The sequence below is a fragment of the Rhopilema esculentum genome, chromosome 18 (assembly GCF_057945365.1).
Source record: "Rhopilema esculentum isolate cy_ngs chromosome 18, ASM5794536v1, whole genome shotgun sequence".
Lineage (NCBI taxonomy): Eukaryota > Metazoa > Cnidaria > Scyphozoa > Rhizostomeae > Rhizostomatidae > Rhopilema > Rhopilema esculentum.
The window spans coordinates 1,621,541-1,641,157 of record NC_142832.1 but is presented as its reverse complement, the minus strand read 5'-3'; the positions used below and the strand labels follow the sequence as shown (position 1 = coordinate 1,641,157).

The 19,617-nt window shown below is 37.6% G+C and overlaps 1 protein-coding gene across 2 annotated transcripts; it reads left to right on the top strand.

Annotated features, from left to right (window-relative positions):
* The first annotated feature begins 35 nt into the window (after positions 1-35).
* LOC135696759 (m7GpppX diphosphatase) lies at positions 36-19,177 on the top strand. Of its 2 annotated transcripts, none has more exons than XM_065216260.2 (6): positions 36-94; positions 12,159-12,403; positions 13,992-14,311; positions 14,896-15,120; positions 15,589-15,917; positions 16,410-19,177. In XM_065216260.2, the coding sequence occupies exons 2-5, from the start codon at positions 12,160-12,162 to the stop codon at positions 15,877-15,879; spliced, it is 1,080 nt and encodes a 359-aa protein (XP_065072332.2). In that variant the 5' UTR covers positions 36-94; position 12,159; the 3' UTR covers positions 15,880-15,917; positions 16,410-19,177. The 2 variants fall into 2 exon arrangements, with proteins under 2 accessions (XP_065072332.2, XP_088969723.1); XM_089113597.1 differs by lacking the exon at positions 36-94 and adding an exon at positions 8,451-8,482.
* Positions 19,178-19,617: the final 440 nt, after the last annotated feature.

Sequence of the window (19,617 nt, the reverse complement as noted above, 5' to 3'; positions counted from 1 at the left end):
GGTACCCAAGCACTGATCAAACAGAAACCAAGATAACGGAGTAGAAGCCGCAATGATGCGGAGGGTTAAACGTAGAGTAACCGGGAAGGAGAAGGTAGGTGTCAATTAGATGGTGTGGTGAAATAACGATTTTACCCGGACAAAAATTATAAAAAGCTGTAATTTGGCACAAAGGTTCCATACGATACTGGGAATAATCAGAAAAAAGCCCCATCGATTGGTCATTGGGAATTCCTTATTTAGGCAAATCCCATATGGCGCACTGATCTGCAGGGGTTCAAATTTTGATGTCGCTAAAACCACATTATATGTACATATTCTGAAAGACAGTTTCATGCTGAACAACTTTTATTCAACATACACGCCCTTACAATGTGGAAATAAGTACTTTCTAGTCAAAAATAGCAGATAGGGGGCAACTGGGCAATAGAATGTATACAGTGGTGGCGCCAGGGCAGGGCTAGGGCTAGGGCTAGGGCTAGGGCTTTTCAATATTCACTCGTCCCACTTTGTTTCTGCCCAATCACCACTAAATTTGCATATTCTAAGGGTACGCATGTTAAATAAAAGTTATTTAGCATGAAATTATCTTTCAAAAGATGTACATACTATGTGGTTTTAGCAAAATTTTGAACCACTGCTGATCAGTGCGCCATTATGGTATTTGCCCAAATAAGGAATTCCCAATGTCCAATTGATGGGGCTTTTTTTCTGGTCATTTCCAACTTAGTATAGAACATCTGTGCCAAATTACAGCTTTGTATTATTTTTATCCGGGTTAGACCGTTTTACTAAAAATTGTATGGAGAAAAGATAGAAAAAAACAATTTATCCAAGCCGTAACAAAACTACAGCGATAATATTTCAGGTAAATTTTAGTCCCTAAGTACCACAGAAACAGATATATAATTCACATTCTCCAAAAAAAGTTTTACAACGCTCCAATAAGTTAGAGCGTCAATTGCAAAAACCATGTAAACCATTTTCATTAACTGTGGGCATTAAGTCGACTTTGCTAATCTTATGGCTACGGAGAAAAAGTCGCCAGCTTTCGATTGACCTGCACCATCATCCGCATATGTAGTTATGCTTGCACCATGCTTGCACAATGACTTTAAACCTTTCACGCGCATGCCCTGTGATGATACGGGGAGGATGTGGCTCGTGGCTGCTTCCAATCTCCAACAATATGATAGCTGTATCAATTCTACCCTTCCAGTGTTTGTTAGTTTTTTTTCGTTTAAAAGCTAAATTTGCTTTAGGGAGGAGATTACTCTTGGGCCCTCGTTGACGTAACTCTGTGGCCATTTGCGTATAACCATTATCGTTCGAACACCTTAAAACAGCAAACACCTCCAAAAACATACATCTCAGAATTAAGAAGAAAGCAAAATGTGGAGCCTACAAATGCTTGAAAAGATTGTTTGAAAGTATTTTTTATCGTAGAGTCTTTGTCTGATTAAAATCATCTTGCCGTTCAAAAAATATATTTATATAGAAGAAAAATTATCGAATTCCTGATTATTTGGAAAAAAGCTAAAGCCCGGTTTACACTACACCCAGTCTAAACGGTCTAAACGGAAAATGGGCTGGCACTGGGTTTGCAAACTCTTGTGCATTCCTCATGGAATGCTTTCGCCTTTTTCAATTCGCGACCTTAATCCACAAGTGCAATAGAAAAGTTAGTCCGGGTTGAGTCAGCCCGGGTTGAGTAAGCCCGGGTTGAGCCAGCACTGTATAATGGGAGAGGGGATGTTGCAGCTCATGCACAACTGAATCTCAAGCTATCAAAGATAAACGTAAAGATTAGTTTCAAAACCTTAATAGACCGCGATCGAGAAAATATACTAAAGAATTTTTGATAAAATATAGAATCAAACTAGCGAGATGAGTAACTAAGAAAAATGTTTACTGCATAAAATACAATCCTTATATGAAAAATAACTTAATTTTCTGTACGTCAAAAAGCGAGATATTTGCTTTACGGTTTTCCTCAGCATTGACAACTGCTAGCTTGAAGGTTCGTGAAAATATCAAATTATGCCAACAAATATTCCGCAAAGTTGTTTTCATCTAGTTTGCCAGAAGAAAAACACGTACCACACTAACAGAAAAAACCTTTAATGTGGTCATTTAATATCGGCTTAGAGGACAAATTCAAGAGCTTCGAATCTGGCCTATGACACATTTATGAAATCATAACTAATATTTGAGGACCTGAAAATAATTCTGACTCATTTGAAAAGATTTTTATCTCATTAAAATATTGTCTCATCTCGTATCCGAGTTATTATCGTATTTATGCGACTGTCAAAAGCGGATCTCCAGTCCAAGAAATGAAAATTCAAATATTACTCTTCGTTGCGGCGTTATTAGTGATACTACGTCATACCATATCTGCGGTTCAGATGAAACGTAGCCCCTTGGCCTCACAAAATGTAGCAAACGGCTGCTATCCTGGGACCGCTTTTTTAAAGCCTCAGTTGCCAAAGAATCTGGTTTCACAAGGTGCTTACTGAAATTCTCAGACCTATTCGATAATGAAGCGTTTTCCTGAGCAAATATAAGATAATTTCCGGTGTCACTTAGTGTAAAGCGTGTGTCCTAATCACCTTTTCAATAAAACCCAATGTAACATGCAAGTGTGTTTGACACGCAAACGGAAAACTGATGGGAAAAGAAGTTTTTGGGGTTAATTTATTATCGCTTTCTGCGCCTGTTAGCTATGTGGTGCTTAGCTGTGACCAGCATCGTTTTTTTGTTCAGATTTTTTAATACCCTGAAATCCGAGACAGAAAAAAATAATGCAATTTTTTTAACCAGCGACTAGATTAAGAAACGGCCTTCACAATTGCTCAAACACCTGAAGATTCGGACCTGAAAATTGATCATGAGTTGCTTATCTCCGAACTCACGACGGAAAACGAGTAAAAACCCATCTTGGTAGTTTAGTTTGGACCAAATTTGTTTCTTTCATACACAGTTTTAAAACAATCTTTTCATTGTTTCAAATAAAAAATCAATGATGTCTGTGAATTATCTTATATCAACAAAGTTTCTTGGTCGCAAACAAAAAACGGAAACACGAAAAATGACGATGCACCAGCATAAAGTATGACTTAAAGAGAATTTCCCATGCTATGCTTTTTCATGAAGTTGGCATCAAGTTTCTCAATATTAATTCAACCCCAGCCCTGGTTGCTTATTGAATGCTTCATCCCAAATGTGGAGTGCCGATGAAACGATACATCACGACAGGGGCTTACCAAACTGAACGCATTGTAATGCCACGTTAAAATAACGAGAAAATAACTGAAATGGTACCAGTCTTTAACTTTGATACTCTATAAAATGCTATTGAGGGAAAAAATAAGTCAACATCAACACCCGATTTACAGCACCTCACGCAGGAAAACCCACATTTCCGTACAATACGATGGGAACTGGACACAGATAATTATAGAAACTTTTTAATAGAATATTAAACTTGATATAAACCTGTTGATCCGGCCCTCTGTTCCGGAGAATTTGGATACCACTTTTGTAAATTCTCAACACCAAATTAAAATTGCAATGTTTTTAAGCTACTTTTCTCTAGAAGGCGCAATTTCGGTCACAGTGGGAAAAATTACTGCGCTTTTCTCTGAACCCACGTGGATTTAAAGGAAGGGCAATTCAGTTTTACCATAAATTGGCAATGGTTTTACGAAATTTCCAGAAGAAGGATTTCCAAGGGCCATTCCGATAAAACAATAGTGATTCCATCAAAGGTTTACGGGACTTATATGGAGCCACTTGCCCCTAGGATTTTAAAGCATTCGGATGCAAGCAACGAAATATTTTTCGAAGTTTTTATCGTGATTGATCAATTGATTGACAGTTGAAAATGATTGATTATTATTATTATGATGATCTAATGATTTCGATAATATGATCGTGGTAGTGGTGATTCCTTGATTGGGCAGTTGATTGATGATTCAGTGGATGATCACAATGATTCCAATAATATCAGCAGTTGTAGTGTAGAAGCACATTTCATGCTTTGAGAGCTTTATTATCATGCCTTGCGGTTTAGCTTGCATCGAAAAGAATATTTTCAGCAGAAAACAAGCTTTGATTGTCGTGGCGGATGATGCCATCTACTGTGGTAGAATATGCCAAATTTAGACGCTTTTATATAATCGGAACATTTCGTAATAAGTCAATCTTTTTATGTAACGCTATCTCCCGCTGTAATGAAAGCGTTTGGCTGCCGCCTTTTTCTTAAAAATATCAATTATTTTCATTCAATTAAACAACAATGCATCTGGTTTGTATAAAGGTATACTTAGCATGATGACGTCAGCAAGAGAAGACCGGGTACAAGTTGAATCGACAAAGGCTCCAGACATGCCACCTGGAAGGCTAGATTTATGACCTGCAAAATGACTTTTAATGTGCTTCAGTGCAAACATAGTAATGGCTAGCAGCCGTTTGCTTCTCGGTGGGTCTTCTTGTGAAGCCATTAGATCGCGTGATTCAGTGGCGGTTTTAGGGACTACGGGGCCCGGGGCCAAAAACATCTGCGCGGCCCTTGTTCTTTACAATTTCTATATTTTTTCTTATTGGGCCCCTTTTGGCTACCATAAAGGTGGGGCCTGGGGCCATGCCCCCTGGAAACCCCCTTAAAGCCGCCACTGGCGTGAAAGGGCTTGGACGGAACCGACCACGGTGTTTTTACACAGGGTTTTCCCACAGGATTTTCCCAAAGGGGTGCCGTCCTAATGATTTAGGAAATAGGCTCTGCTGTAGGAAACGTCTGGAGGCCAAACCCAATACAGTTTCCATACATTGGGCATCATACTTTGAAATTGGAAATTAAAGGGCGGGGTTCTCTCTTACTATCCTCCACTACTTTATAGCAGTGTTTAAAGTAAATTTGTTTTTACCTTCTTTATAGTAACTATTACAAAGTGATTGATTTTCAAAAGCTTTTTTTACAAAAACTTCACCAAGGATACGTTTTTGCTCATTCCATAAACAGAGCATTCGTATTCGGAAACAAATGGCTACTTCTTCGATTTCCCGGCTGATTCTTTGTTCTCCTTCTCGGAAGTCTTGAAAATGTAGCGACGTCATAGGTAATCGCATGAATTACAGTAACAGATGTAGCTACTAAAAGCTGCTATTAGTCTTGAGATATCGAGAATGCAGTCTGTGATACAAATATGTTGATAGGCACGCTTCATTTCGTTCCATTGGCAGCGGCTCTAATAAGGAAGGATCTCCAACACAACTAGCCTTTCATTTAATCAAGTTTAAAGCTACATTATATTTATGAAAGACAGTAAACAACACTGTAGAAAGCATTAGACGCTCTTTAAGTGAATCAGCCAAGTAAGTACTCCAGATACGTCATAGATTGAAACCCACAAGAAAAAGCCCATTTCTTATAAAGTAGAAAACTACGTTGTTGATTCACAGGTGTAGTTTTTTTGCCAAGAATCCTGTTTTTCTGAATTATGACAACAGCTCTGATATACACAAAATTCCATTAGAAGTTGGAATGGACTGAATGATCAGATAATAAACAGAATATTCGTATCAAGAGCAGTTATAAGTAACCAAAGTTTAAAATAGCTTTGAAAAAAGCAAACATTTAGTAAACTAAAGCTTTTCGTCTGACACTCTTCAGAGTTTAAAACGTCAGAACATAGATCAAAACTCCACGCTAGGAAATATATATACCCAGTTGTGGATCGAAATAGGCCAATCAGAAAACACGAGCACATGACGGTTGAGGTTGACCAATCAGTGCCGCTTGCCTATTGAGAATGTTACCAATGGAGTCCTAAGATAAAAACGAAGTCCTTTTGTCTACTCAGTAGTGGTTTTTTCGTGCTTATGTAGATAGATTCTAAAACTGCTAGGTGAAACGACGATCGGGCTTTGCCAATAATCCAATAACGCTTATCTTTATACAATAAGCTTTCTGGTTGCCTCTACGAGCTTCTATACCTTATCATCAAATCTGATCCCATCTCATCACATCTGATCTCATCTAATCGATCCCAATTAATCTCATTTCACCCCCATCTTATCTCATCACATCTCACCCCATCTGATCTCATCACATCCCATCTAGTCTCATCTGATGTGCTCATCTGTTCCCATCTAATCACATCTGATCCCATTTTATCCCATCTGATAATGATAATAATAATAATAGAAATATTTATACAGGGTAAAACCTTTTCAGTGCCAAAGGCACTGTTATCAATAAGGGCCCTGTATCTCATCTACTCTCATCTCATTCATTCCATTTTGTCTCATTTCATCTCATTTAAACTTATTTCATCTCACTTCATCTCATTTCATCCCATTTAATCTCATTCCATCCCATTTAATCCCATTTAATCCCATTTAATCTCATTTAATCTCATTTCATCTCATTTCATCTCATTCCATCCTATTTAATCCCATTTAATCCCATTTAATCTCATTCCATCCCATTTTATCCCATTTCATCTCAATTTGTCTCATTTTATCCCATTTCATCCCATCTCATCCCATCTCATCCCATTTCATCCCATTTCATCCCATTTCATCTCATTTCATCTCATTTTATCTCATTTCATCTGATCACATCTCAGCTTGTCCATAAAGTTGCAAAGTTAAGGTAATTGGCACAATAACTCCACTTTAAAACTCTTTGTGAATCCTTTTTGCAAGGAACCAATCTCTTCCCCTGGAGCATTTGACCTCGTATTCGATACCTTAGACAATTAAATTAATTTTTTTAATCGAGATACTTTTAAGTAAGTTGATTAAACCTTTTTTAATTTTCTTTGTGCTGAACACGAATATGTTATCTATTTATCTAAATTATCCCCCTTAAGAAAAGGATGTCATTGGAGATCTCAGCCTAGGCAAGCCAAATTCAAAACAGTATCAATTCAATACAAAGGACTAGAATAAAGTTTGCACTTTTCTGGGACACGCAGCTGATTATTACTCAAACTATGCCCATAATTTACAATGAACGCTAGGTCTAGTGCGGTGGTACTTTGGGCCATTTTATCCTATGTAATGTAATCTTCCAGCTTGAATAACCCACTCATATGTCAATGCACATTCTTAGTTGCTGATACTTTGAGAGGATGAATTAAATTCTTCAAGAAACGGACTAGTGAAAGTACTATGTAAAATGGAATATGCATTACCAAGATTTGACCAAGCATCAGAAGTCAGAACAATGTTTGCTAGCTGATAGGGAAGGGCCTATACAACCTCCTTCGAGGGGCACGAAGGCCAGTGGTGCAACCCCCACCCTTTCTTCAAAAATTCAGAAAGTTCAGTATCATTTAAACTTGTTTAGCTATGCTCGTGTTCAAGTATCTAAGATTTACATTGGAAATTTCTAGCTATATACCACCCTAAAATGATTCCAACTATACCCCTGCTCAAAATGTTGTAGCCCTCGTGCCCTGAATTGATGTGCTCGTAGAATGAATTTCCCAACGCTCCCTCCCTTTAATGATTGTATCTTGTCCTTGATAAACAAATCATTTGTAGCTCGAATTTCAGAAATTAAAAGCTGTTTGTCAAAATTATTTTTCATTTAATGCATGCAGCTATCCTCAAATACACATAAAGCAAACCTAGTTTGTATTTCTCTGATAATTTTAACAAGCATCAGTGGTTATTATTTCACCTGAGGATTTCGATTGCTTGATTATAAACCAGGAAAATTTGGAATGACCCAGATCAGAATATGCGTATTATGTTGATGACTATCGAGGGCAACCACAGATATCTTGGATCACCCAAGATTGAAATGCTAATATGCATTCAAGTATACGCTTACCATTTCATTCCAGTGTCAGGAAACCTCAAAATACCAGACACCTCCCAATAAGGGACAACCCACCTCCAAATGAGGGACACCTCAAAACAACACATAGTGACTTTTCCCTCAAAAAAATTTCTCATGGTAGCTGTTACCTTGCAAAAGATAAAATTGACAAAATACTTTGTTCTTAAGGTGACTATTAAACAGGGTTTACCCTGACTTCTTGCAGTCTTGTTTTTAGGGCTTTGAGACACCAAGGGTATGCAGGGTTATAGAGAACCTTTACTGTACATGAAAGATAATTAGAACAATTTCATACAATCAACAAAAGCTTTCTACACAAAAGAAGATCTAAAAAAAGGGAGATTGAAAAGTTTTGCACAGCAAAAACCTGTTTTAGACAGCTTTTACCCTGGGTAGTGTGCCTGGCACCCAGGGTAGAAAGCTTTTCGCTTCGTTTTAAATATCTTCTTCTTTACTTCACTCAAGATGGCTTGCACAATATCTCCTCCTATTACAGTTATTCTGGTTGACGAGCAAAATTGGAAATTAGTAAACAATAGCTTCGGTCAGAATCTTCTTCTTAGAATGAAGACAGTCGATGGTAGATGAATAGATCGTGAATTGTGAATAAATGTTTTTTCCAAAAAGGTATGTGTCTGATTTGAATCTTCAGTAGATGTACAGTATCTTAGAAGGGCGGTACTTTCATGAATTGAACACTGAGCTTTACTAACCTGGTTCTGAAAAATGGTCCTAGATTTGTGGAATATCCTACAGGAAGGATTCGCATTTTTTTCCTTGGAAATAAGCCATTAAAAGAAACGAGGCAATGAAAAGAAACAAACAGCTTTTTTTACGACGGATCTTTAACAAAATCTAGGGATTGTGGAACAAATTTTTGTTAAATAATACACCAGGAGGGCCAGGAGGGCCAGGAGGTCCGGCAATGGTAAATGACATGCTGCCCCCAAGAGTTTTTAAGATTCACCTTAACATTGGAATATGTATTATATTCTTGGGAGATACCTTCCACAAGTCCATGCAAACATCAATAGAACGTTTTTCTAATTCTTCCATACGCGATGCCTTGCTTTTGCAGGAAAACAACATTTGGAAAAATTGAGCCAAAAGCTGGGAACTAGAGGTAAATTCTCCAGAAGATGTTTCTGCCGATCACCCTACCCCCACCCATCTGAGGGCTACTAAATTTCTCTGTTTCACATTTATTACACAATGAATTTATTATTATTTCACAAAATACAGAAGTTATTTCGAAACATATTTTGGATAATTTGGAGGCTGTTGACCTGGCCCCAATGGACCCCGTGGCCCTATGGTCCTGGGTTCGGGAAGAGGAGCCATGTTTGTTTATTACTTTCGGAAAGAATCCATTACTACGAATTAAATGCTATCATTGAAATCGTTTCAAACAAATTGGATTGAAATTAGTGTAATCAAATTAGTTATCAAGATTTCTTCAATCTGATCTGAAATTAAGCCAATAGAAAACTGTGGAGCCGCAAAAGAATTGCGTGCGTTTTCAACGGTGAAGCGGTTTGCAGCGAATGGTTTCGTAGAAAGAAATTTTGACTCTTGTAGAATTGAAAATGCCACGCACTGGGTTTATCAGAATACTGACGTTTGTATGCATCAAGATTACATTTATGCAAGAATAACAAGCGGTTTTCTAACTTCTGGCATCAGATAAACTTTATTAAGTATACTCGCACGATAGCTTAGGTCCCTGTTGGTGACGTCACTCTGTTGCATCTTTTTCTACTGTGGCTTGCCAAAATGGCGTTCTCTGTTCATCTGAAAGTTACTATAACTTAATGTGTGCGTGAGCTTAGCAAATCTGCAAACCTGGGCACGTATTGATATCGAGACCCTCAATATTATCATTTATTACAAAATGAAAAGATATAATTTTTTTAAAGTGCCTCTAGTCAAATTTAAACGATGGACGTCCAACTTTTTTGCGAAGCAAGTAGTTTTGAAGCTGCAATAAAAGGGGTAAAAAGCCTTGGCCCCCTACTTTACCCTCCCCTACTTTCGAATTCGTGGCGCGGGCCCTGTGATAAGAAATCCAGGCAGGTCAAAATTATGTTTGGAATCGAGAACTATAATAGATGAGTTCTCGTCCAATGTATCAACAATGACACTACATATAGGCATAAAGGTTTTACAAGATGAAGGAGTTTCATCGTAATCAATATCAGAGACAGAAAAAGATGTGGTCTTTAAAAACTATGCACGACAAAGCATTGAAGGGAGTACTGCTGAACTTAATCTTAAATCTTCGATATAAAAAAGAATTTCAATAATTTTGCGGCGGTACAGAAAGGAACCCGAGATTAGAACCACGAAAACTTTGGAATTTTGACACGCTTTTGCACTTCAACTGGTAAATAAACGAATCAATTGTGAAGCTAGGTGACCGGCCCAGGTTAAATATCCTCGAATTCGTTAAGCCTGTTTTTGCTGGGCCTTCAAAAAAGACAGCATTCTAAGAGTAATCTTTTTTGTAATGAAATCACATATAATTCATCCTTAAGAAATTTTTACAGTATTTATTCTTTAACCACTATTAAATCATTAAAGGAATACTTTATAGTGGCTATTGGGGTCACTCTAGGAGGTACCGTGGTCTCATCTGCAGAAAAAGTGGGAGATGCATCTATTATTCACAGGCGTACCACATCTTTACGTATATTCTTTATAGGGATATTCGCAATTGTCAAGGCTTAACTATTCCTAGATATTTGATAATAATCATTATCAAGTTTTTAATATATTCTTAATTTTGGAGCAAAAAAATAGTCATAGGTAAATTTTCAAAAATTGGTCACGAGAGTGCTCTGTATACAACAATTTCAGATCCTTTTCAGAATAAACAACATAGCTTTGAGGAAATCCTTGAAGCAAATTAACCTATCGGTCCAAGAACCTTTTTCATCTGATTTTCATTCTTCAAAAGGGGCACACAATTTCCAAAAAAGGGGCGCCAGACATGCTTCAACTCGTTGAGGGAGGGGCAATTTCTCCTAGTTGCCCCCCCCCCTTAAATCCGCCACTGGGTCTAAGCAGAGACGAACCAAACGTAGAGATCCAAACCTGTGCGCAGAGTTTTTGAAGAGGGGATGTTGCAAAGTCAGCACAAAATGCACTGGCTTCCTTGCTTTCACTTTGTTTGAATTATTAAGCAAAGTTCTGGTCTTATATAAGAGTCTTTATAAGAGTCTTTAAGTATTTTTTAGATTTCCGTTTACACTAGAGTGCTGGATCCAAACTGAAACGCTATTGTAATGGATCCAAATAGTGGTCATCCACTTGCATCGTCCTGTTACATTCGTCCTCAACCCTATCCTTGATCCATTGCTTTAGAATATAATTTCAATTGGGTTGTCAAAAGCATTTGCCCATTCGCACTCCAAAGTAACCTAAAGTTCTAGAGAAGTGGACGCAGCTGCGGTGAATTGATCAGAATTACGAGCCTTTTTGTCGGTACTCTTCTCATAACTATTGCCTTGTTTTTGTTTTTATTGTAACGCAAAAGGGAGAATTTTCAAACGTAGGTGAGAAATTTTGCCGATTATATTCATAATCGGGATTGTCTTCGGCATGCACTTTCATGTCTCGAAGCTTGAGATAGTGAAATGCTTCAATTTGGTAAAGGATATCGCTAAAAATGCCAGTCAGCTGAGCAATGAAATAACAGCACCTTCGACATTGCAGCTTAACAACTTTTTGAATGTAAAAGAGGCCTTGGACTTTTTTATGCATTGACATAATTATTCACATAATTATCATTTGATATTATTAAAGATGCAACTACCTTGAACTTCGTTCGCAGACTCCAACGGTCACGTCAAATGTTTTTCTTCTGTAAAACTTTGTTATGTATTCATTAAATCTTTACCTTAGACCCCAGTAATTAAAAAATAAAAACTTAGAACAGCCAGCCTGAATCTCAATTTCCTCGTTCTTATGTAGAAAGGGTGTGATATAAAGGTATCTATATATCTTTTACATTTTTTTAACATAGCTTCCAAAAGTAGGTTTTAGGAGCTTGGCTACATCAAGAAGTAATGGTTCTAGAGAAGAGGCAAAGATCAAATTTTCGGTTAGATGTGAATGAAATTCTCAGTTAAACCAAAATTTTTTGACTTACTTAGTTCAATTTTGTTGATTTATCGGGGAGATCAAAACAAAATCAGCGACAAAGGTGCCCCCAAATGCTCAGGGGTTCTCCTGTGTAGCTCGCGGGATTTATGTATTGCACCCTCTACACCTGCAAGGAATGAGGCAATATTTTTCTCTCAAGCATGGTCGTCTTCTGCGTAGCCCGCGGAGAGTTCTGGGATAGTTTACGGCGGGAACACTTCAAAATGGCGACTCGTTGTAATGATGATGTGAAGCAATTTGAAGAGGAAAAACCAAGTAAGAAAGCCAAAATTGCAGATAAGGACCAAGTGGATGATCAGATTTTTATCATGAAATCACTTGAAAGTTTCAAACTGGTGAAGGTTCTTTGGAATGACATAATTACGAAAACTGTTTTCGTACACGGTAAGAAAAACACTTATCAACTAAAGTGTTTTTCGATCTTGTAGTTATATTTTCATTGTGGTTAATGATAGAACAAAGACCAAGAACTAATGCAAATGATCATTGTAGTCATCTTTTAACTTTCTCTTTGATATGATACTCTGATGATTGTTTATGATAGATGATATTGCTCATTAGATATTTTTTATGCGAAATACTATACCAGAAACCCAGACTGGAAACTTTGCTTCTTGCGCGGGCAAGTTTATTTTGAAAATTTGAGACTGCGCGCCTGAAATCATGCACTCTTAGTTATTTTTATTGTTAATAATGTTAAATCCCATTGTCAAGGGATCTAGGGGATTTTGCGCGGCCAATATGCAAAAGCGCGCAGAGGTGTGCGCGGGCAATATATTGCGGGCGCGCAGCAAAGTTTCCAGTCTGGCCAGAAACTAGAAGTTTGCCAAGGTGCTCCAGCATCCTTCCAAGCAGAAAAAATATGCCACCATCAAATTATCCAAAGTCCTGTCTACCAATAATCTGTGGTATCAAGACCTTGATTCTTGTATGGCATCATTCATTGTATCATATGGTAACATACAAGACTGAAGAGTATGACAAGTGCACATCCAAGAGATTTTTTCTTAAATGCCCCTGCACACCTTGTAAAGGGTGTGCAGTCTGAGATCTGAGCGTGACATGAGTTTCTCCTGTTTCTAGAGCTAAATTAAGAATCACGTTTCCTTAAGATCAACATAAGGGGGCTTTGTTTTTTTGTAATTTTATTTAATTTTTCTTGAGAAAGAATTTACAAAAGTACACAATCATGAAATAGTTAAACCTGCTGCACTTGTGCAAACGATTGCAAAATTGCACAACACTGTGGACCAGAAATGCAGAGGAAGGAATGCATCCTTGATGATAATTTAGTTACTCCGCTCTGCCCCGTGCCTTGTTAGGAAAAAAGAATTTTGCTAGGATTGGGAATAAAAATTGAAAAATTTGAATGAACCAAGAAGTTTTTTGCAAAATGCATGAGAATTCTGCTTTGATGCCTGTGGGCATGAGAAAGGACTGAAATGTGCGAGTCTTATGCAAAATGCTTTCAAAATGGAGGGCCATGTTTTTTCTATTAAAATCCTTACAGCTAAAAACGAATCAGAAACAAATCCTCCTATGAATCGCGGCTTCTGATTGGCTGAATGGGCAACATGTAAAAAAACTTCTGATTAGGTAAACAACATTCTTCTTTGCTCACAGAACTGGAAATTTTTGACACTCATGTAGGTCTTCTATCATTTATAAAAAAATCCTAAATTAGGAGAACTGGGAAAATAACTTTCAAATCAGGAGACTTCTGCCCAAATCGGGAGGGTTGGAATCTTTGAGTTATTAAATCAAAGAAAAAAGGGGCGTAATATCCTGACAGTTAGCTGGCCTGAAAGACACATCAACACTGGCAATTTTTGGTATAACAGGCACCCTTACATTGGCATTGTCAGTCCTTGTGGAAATTATTGTAATTTTGTAAAAATTACTTTTTTGTAAAAATTTCTTTCAATGTAGTTATCTTGCTATAATATGTTTTGGTTTCAAATTTATTTCAAAGGGAAAGTCTCAGGCCCTGAAGGAATAGATGAAGATGCTGTCATTAAGCTGGAAAAAACACCTTTTGATGATAATAAAGTTGAAGAATTCTTAGCAAAATCTACAGAACTGAAGCTGTCATTCCAGAATGATATATATTCTCAATACACTGCAACTGCAGATCCTGAACTGAATACCCTCAAAGCTGTGACTATAGTCCCAGCAACACAAAAACATATACTAAAGTACAGTAGCCAAAACTTTTATCTCATACATGAAACTCCTCAGGATTTTGCAGAGATCACATTGCCACACATCAAAGAAAATCAACATAGTTTACAAGTAAAAATCTTTGTTTATTCAGTTGTTTAATAATGACCCATTTGTCATCAGTTTTCTTCCTTTCAACCCTTACATTAATTGTATACAATGCTCAAGGGGTGCAGAAGCTGATGAATGAGGGAGCTAAACCCCCAGTAATTCCCAAAATGTTCTTAAAACGATACCAAATTTTTTGTTCTACTGATCTTTTTTTGTGTTGTTTTTTATGACTTTGCTCCACTCTTGCGTTATTCACCAATAATTCAGTGTGTTAATTTTCACCCAAAAGTGGGCCTTAGGGCTGCTTGAGACAGATTGTAAACTTATTTATAGTGACTAATACTGCATGCTACTTGTTGTATTCATAAGGCAGTTCATTAGTAGATTGTACCTGCCAGTTTGTAAAACCTTTCCAGTGCACCTGTGCTTAGGAAAATATGCTCTACTTTGGCTTAGGGCAGGGGCTACCGTAGGGGCTAAAGCTCAAATTTTACTACAATTCCCAGTAAATTTAGCAAAATTTTTAAGTTTTCTGTTTTTGGTGCTTATGGCATCTGTAGTTTTTCCCCTTTAGCCACCAAGTGATCATTGGCTCTGTGTTTTAGTGGGTATACAACATTATTGAACACAAGGCAGAGTCTAACCGCATCATTTATGAAGATGCTGATCCAGAGACAGGGTTTCTGTTATTACCAGATCTGAAGTGGAATGAAAAGCAAGTGACAGATCTTCATCTTACAGCTATTGCAGTAAAGCGAGAGATAAACTCCTTGCGAAGTCTAACAGTGGAACACTTGCCATTATTAAAAAATATCCGAAGCAAAGGAATGGTAAACTGTTCTTTATATTTTACTTTGAAATCTTTTTTTGATAGCCTGATAATAGATTGAATTAAGAAGCTATTGTTGAGTGTCTTGCTGTTTTTATACATTTTTAGAGGTAGGGGAAGCGCTTTGTTATATTAAGCCAAAGAGTTACGTTGGGGTGGAGTTATGCTTTAAAAATTTTTCAAATTCAAGCTGCAATAGACATAGCAGTGAAAACCTGTATTTATACTTACTGAAAACAAGAAAAGATTGGTGCCAATTTTTTTTCCTCTGCATCCTTTGAAATTAATTTTTTTCCACAACTCACAAAGTGAATGTTTTGGCAGATGCCCACTTACTTATCTGATTTTTTTGGTATTCGTTATTTTAATTGAACTGCTTTTCAAGGAGAGAAATCTTACAGTCAGGCAGAAGTGGATCTTTGTTTTGTATGATGACCAACCCCAATTTGCTATTTTTCAATATTTTCAGGAAGCAGCACAGAAAAAGTATGGAGTGAACCCGGACCAACTGCGTGTTTTCCTTCATTACTACCCAACATATTATCACTTGCATGTGCATTTCGTCTCTGTCTCTTCGGTAACAGCATCTATTGCGATTGGGAAAGCACACTTTATTGATGATGTCATTGACAATATAGAAAACATAAACGATAATTTTTATCAGAAAAAGACTTTAACAGTGGTACTTGGTGATCGAGATCCATTGCTAGGAAAATTTGTAAAGGCTGGGAAATTAAAAGAGACCCAAGATATTGATTGAACAAGCATCAATATCAACTTATTTGCTCCATGTAAGAGGTACGTCTTGTTTATAAAACTTTGTTTCAGTTCCTGAAGGGAGAGGTGAAAATCGAAACCAATTGTGTACTAACATTGTTTAAGTTGTCTGATTATATAGCCAATGATTAGCTTCTACATAAGTCTTCTGACTCGTGTGTTTGTTCTCAACAGTCCATTACCTATATTTTTTTAGACCAACTTGTAGATGCTATGCAGAAATGCTTCGCATAGAGTCTGTTTCACAAGTTTCACAAAGTTTGCTTCTCTTTATCTCTGTAATATCAAGTATCTTTAATGAGTATGCAGATCCTGAAAGACTGGAGCCCTTGGCTGGAATAAGTTGGTATAGCTATTAGGGTGAACGATTTTTATCAAGATTGCTTTAACAATTCAAATTTGTCAAGTATATTGGTTTGTCGCACTTATCATCGTCCTCCATTTTTAGCTTAATGTGATTGTAAACAAAATTCTAAGAGTTGCATTTTTCTTGAGTTTGATTGTGTATTTTAGATGCTTTAACGTCATCACACTGGCCTAATCTACCGACCTGCATGTTAGTGAGCTGATTTCAGCATCGAAAAGTGCATTCACTATGCCTGAGGTTCGTTCGTGTTAATCAATAGGTAGAGGGTTGAAAACTTTGCCTGCAAATCCAGAAATACCAACATCTTTTAATGTATATCTTATCACTTTACTTACCTTTTATATAGATACACTAAATTTGATATCTGTTGTCTGTTGCCCAATTGATGTCGTTGTTATGCCATCTTACTGCTCTTAGGCAAGTTACCTTGCAACTGGCCGATTATAGCCTTGGCCTGTTCTCTATTTTGTAGCCCCGTTATTATTCATACGCTTTATTTGATCTTGATTTCGTACGTGTTTTGCGTGAATGCACTTCCTAAGAAGACTGAGGCTCGATTTGCAAAAAAAAATTAAGAACAATGAAGAAAATCAACCTTACTTACTTGCAAGAATGTTATTTAACGGTCTTAAAAACTGTTTGCTGTGTGTAGATGTAGAAAACTACAAACAAAATTACGAACATCCGAACATCAAAATATCAAAAAAATAAGAACAACGAGTACGGCAAAAATTGTCGGGCTCGTTTTAAAAAAATGTACAACTGTAATTATTACTGGGCTTATCATGTCATACGACCAAAGTCGTCCTTTGTCGGGTGATTTATCAAGAAACCCCAAGCACTAGATCAATATATAAAGAACTTAGAGAAACTTCAAGTTCTCGGCGATAGTTTCATCTCGAAATTAATGTAGTTTTAAGTTTAATTTTACAGTTACTTGACATTTCTTTCTTTCCATTGTGCAAACTCAGTGGCGGCTCCAGCCTGGTATAAATGGGGGAGGGGGGCAAAAGGTGTGTCAGGGACCACGCCCTTTCCCCGTGATTGAAGCATTTTCTCTCGGAGGATACAACTCTTATACCCCAAGAAATGTCATTTAAATGTGACAATCTAGATAACGTACATATCCCCCCCCCCCCCGAAGTTTTCTCATCAGGTTTGCAAGAATCTAAAAGACCGAATTTCTGAAAATGTGGGGGGGGGACTAGTCCCCCCATTCCCCCCCGTGGCTCTGCCACTGTGCAAACTTGATGTCTTTTTTCAACCTTCTGTACGAAATATCCGAATATTCTACCGCCATGCCACGCCCTTCCTGGTGCCCGGGAGATCAAAGTTAAGTCAGTTAAGTCTGCAGAGGCTCATCAGAGCATCGATGACGTTAGCAATTCGGGACGAAATGCAAAAACTGGGACGGGTCATCGGAATGATCATAAGGCAATATTACATGTCGCCATTGCTTTTGTTTAAACGGTTCGAGTTACGAAAACCCGCTTAACGCCATTTATGATCTTCTTACACTAATTAGCGTTCACACTTAAAACTCAACACATATAAGAATTAAACCGGCGTTGAAGGGTATTGCTGCATTCAGGCATTGCTTTAGGTGAAATAATTTCAGAGCAAGAGAAACCACAGACTGCCGTGTTAAAGAACATGCATAGGATTGCGATATTGCTTTGCACTTCTTAGGCATTGCCACTTCAATCCAATTATCAAAAGCCATCGTATTCAGGAACTTAGGACTTTTACGTGAATTTTTTGTTGATCGTGAAGAGTAAAACATAAGGTGTAACATTTTTTCTAAGACCTGGTAATGTCAAAACACACATTTCGATTCCTATGAAAAAACCCTGCTACTTCATGTAAGGAGAAGTTGGTTTCCGTACAAACTCTTCTGCTCGGATTCCAAGGAACTTGATGCAAAAATAATTGAGCCAGCGATGCATTTTATAAACCTGGACTTTTCCCACTGCCTCTTTGTAACTTTATTTCCTTCTGCAACATTTTCCCTCTCAGAAGTAAACGTTATTCAATTTTCATTGATATTATTCAAATATGGGTATACGCAGGTACAATAGAACGCTAACGGAGCAAGTGCTAGTAAAGGGGGCAAGCTTTAGCAGTTTTTGGAGGAGGGGGCGATGAGGAGGTAGTTTCCCCCCCGTGGCTCCGCCACTGGCTACTGCGTATAAACATCTGCGGAAGCGAGCCAAGTTGTAGATTTCAACGTTAGAGCTTTATTTGAAAAAGCTTGTAAATGATCATAAATCGGAGAAACAGCAATTTTCATCGTTTTAAAGACTCTTTTATGTTCTTTACGTTTTTAACAGAGTTAGGAAAACGTTACGGTCGCACGGCCACTGACTTGAGGAAGGTCCACGAAAAGCAATAGAAGCTCCTACGACACACCCAAGCCACGCCCACTTTCTACTGTTTTTTGAAGAAGGTTTGCCTTCTGGGATGTTTTTGTCTGGAGGAAGGTTAACATATTTTCTGGACTCTTTGTTTTTAACTCTTCTTAGTGCTTTGATCTAGAGAAACTAAGCTGATGCGAAAATCTTAGTGGAAAAAATAGCCATTGCAAATTAAACCAACGCCATATCAATGATAGTGGCCTTAAAAAAACTCAAGTGCATTTGACGCTTAGAACCGATATTGTAAGATGTAATCCATGCCCAGTTTGAAGGCAGTTAAAAGGAAGCAGCGAAAAAAAAGAAACTGTCAGTTCAAGTTATTGATCTCAGAGTTTTTTCGTATTCAATTCAAAAATTTAATACACATTTTTAATATCACCACGACTGGCCTAGTTTATGTACAATCGATGACTCCGTCGTATTCATAGGTTCAGAGCATACTTTATACACATAGCTATTTACTTAGATAATTGACTGGCATCCCACATTTGGAAGCTTTTTAATAAAAGACACGTTGGGGTCGCGTCTTACATACTGGTACAGATTTTGGTGGTCCGGAAGCTCTTTCGGGGGGCGATTCTCTTAAGGGGGCTGGCCGTAAAGGGCATTGGCACGGAACAGGAGAGGCATCTCACCCCATTTAAGACCAGACTTAAAGGGTGTTAATGAGGCATATCAGTTGCCGAAAATTTTGAAATGCAAAAGCAGTTCGATTTATCAGGATTTCGAATTATGGGAAGTTTATAACGTGCTCTGGGCCCCCATATTTGGACCGTCAGCCCCTACTCTTTGGACAACGAGTAGCACGCGTGGTCTAGGCCATGTTTGCCGGTATTTTCATATTAATTCGATCGCCTTTAGGTTTCAAAATACACACGTTCATTAAATGAAGTCATTATCATACAATTACTATACATCGAAGTAATAGAAATCAATTATT

Excerpts from the sequence above, each read along its gene's own strand:
- LOC135696759 (XM_089113597.1), top strand. Across the intron at positions 14,312-14,895 it reads AAAATCAACATAGTTTACAA|TGGGTATACAACATTATTGA; the intron begins GTAAAAATCTTT and ends TCTGTGTTTTAG. Across the intron at positions 15,121-15,588 it reads ATATCCGAAGCAAAGGAATG|GAAGCAGCACAGAAAAAGTA; the intron begins GTAAACTGTTCT and ends CAATATTTTCAG.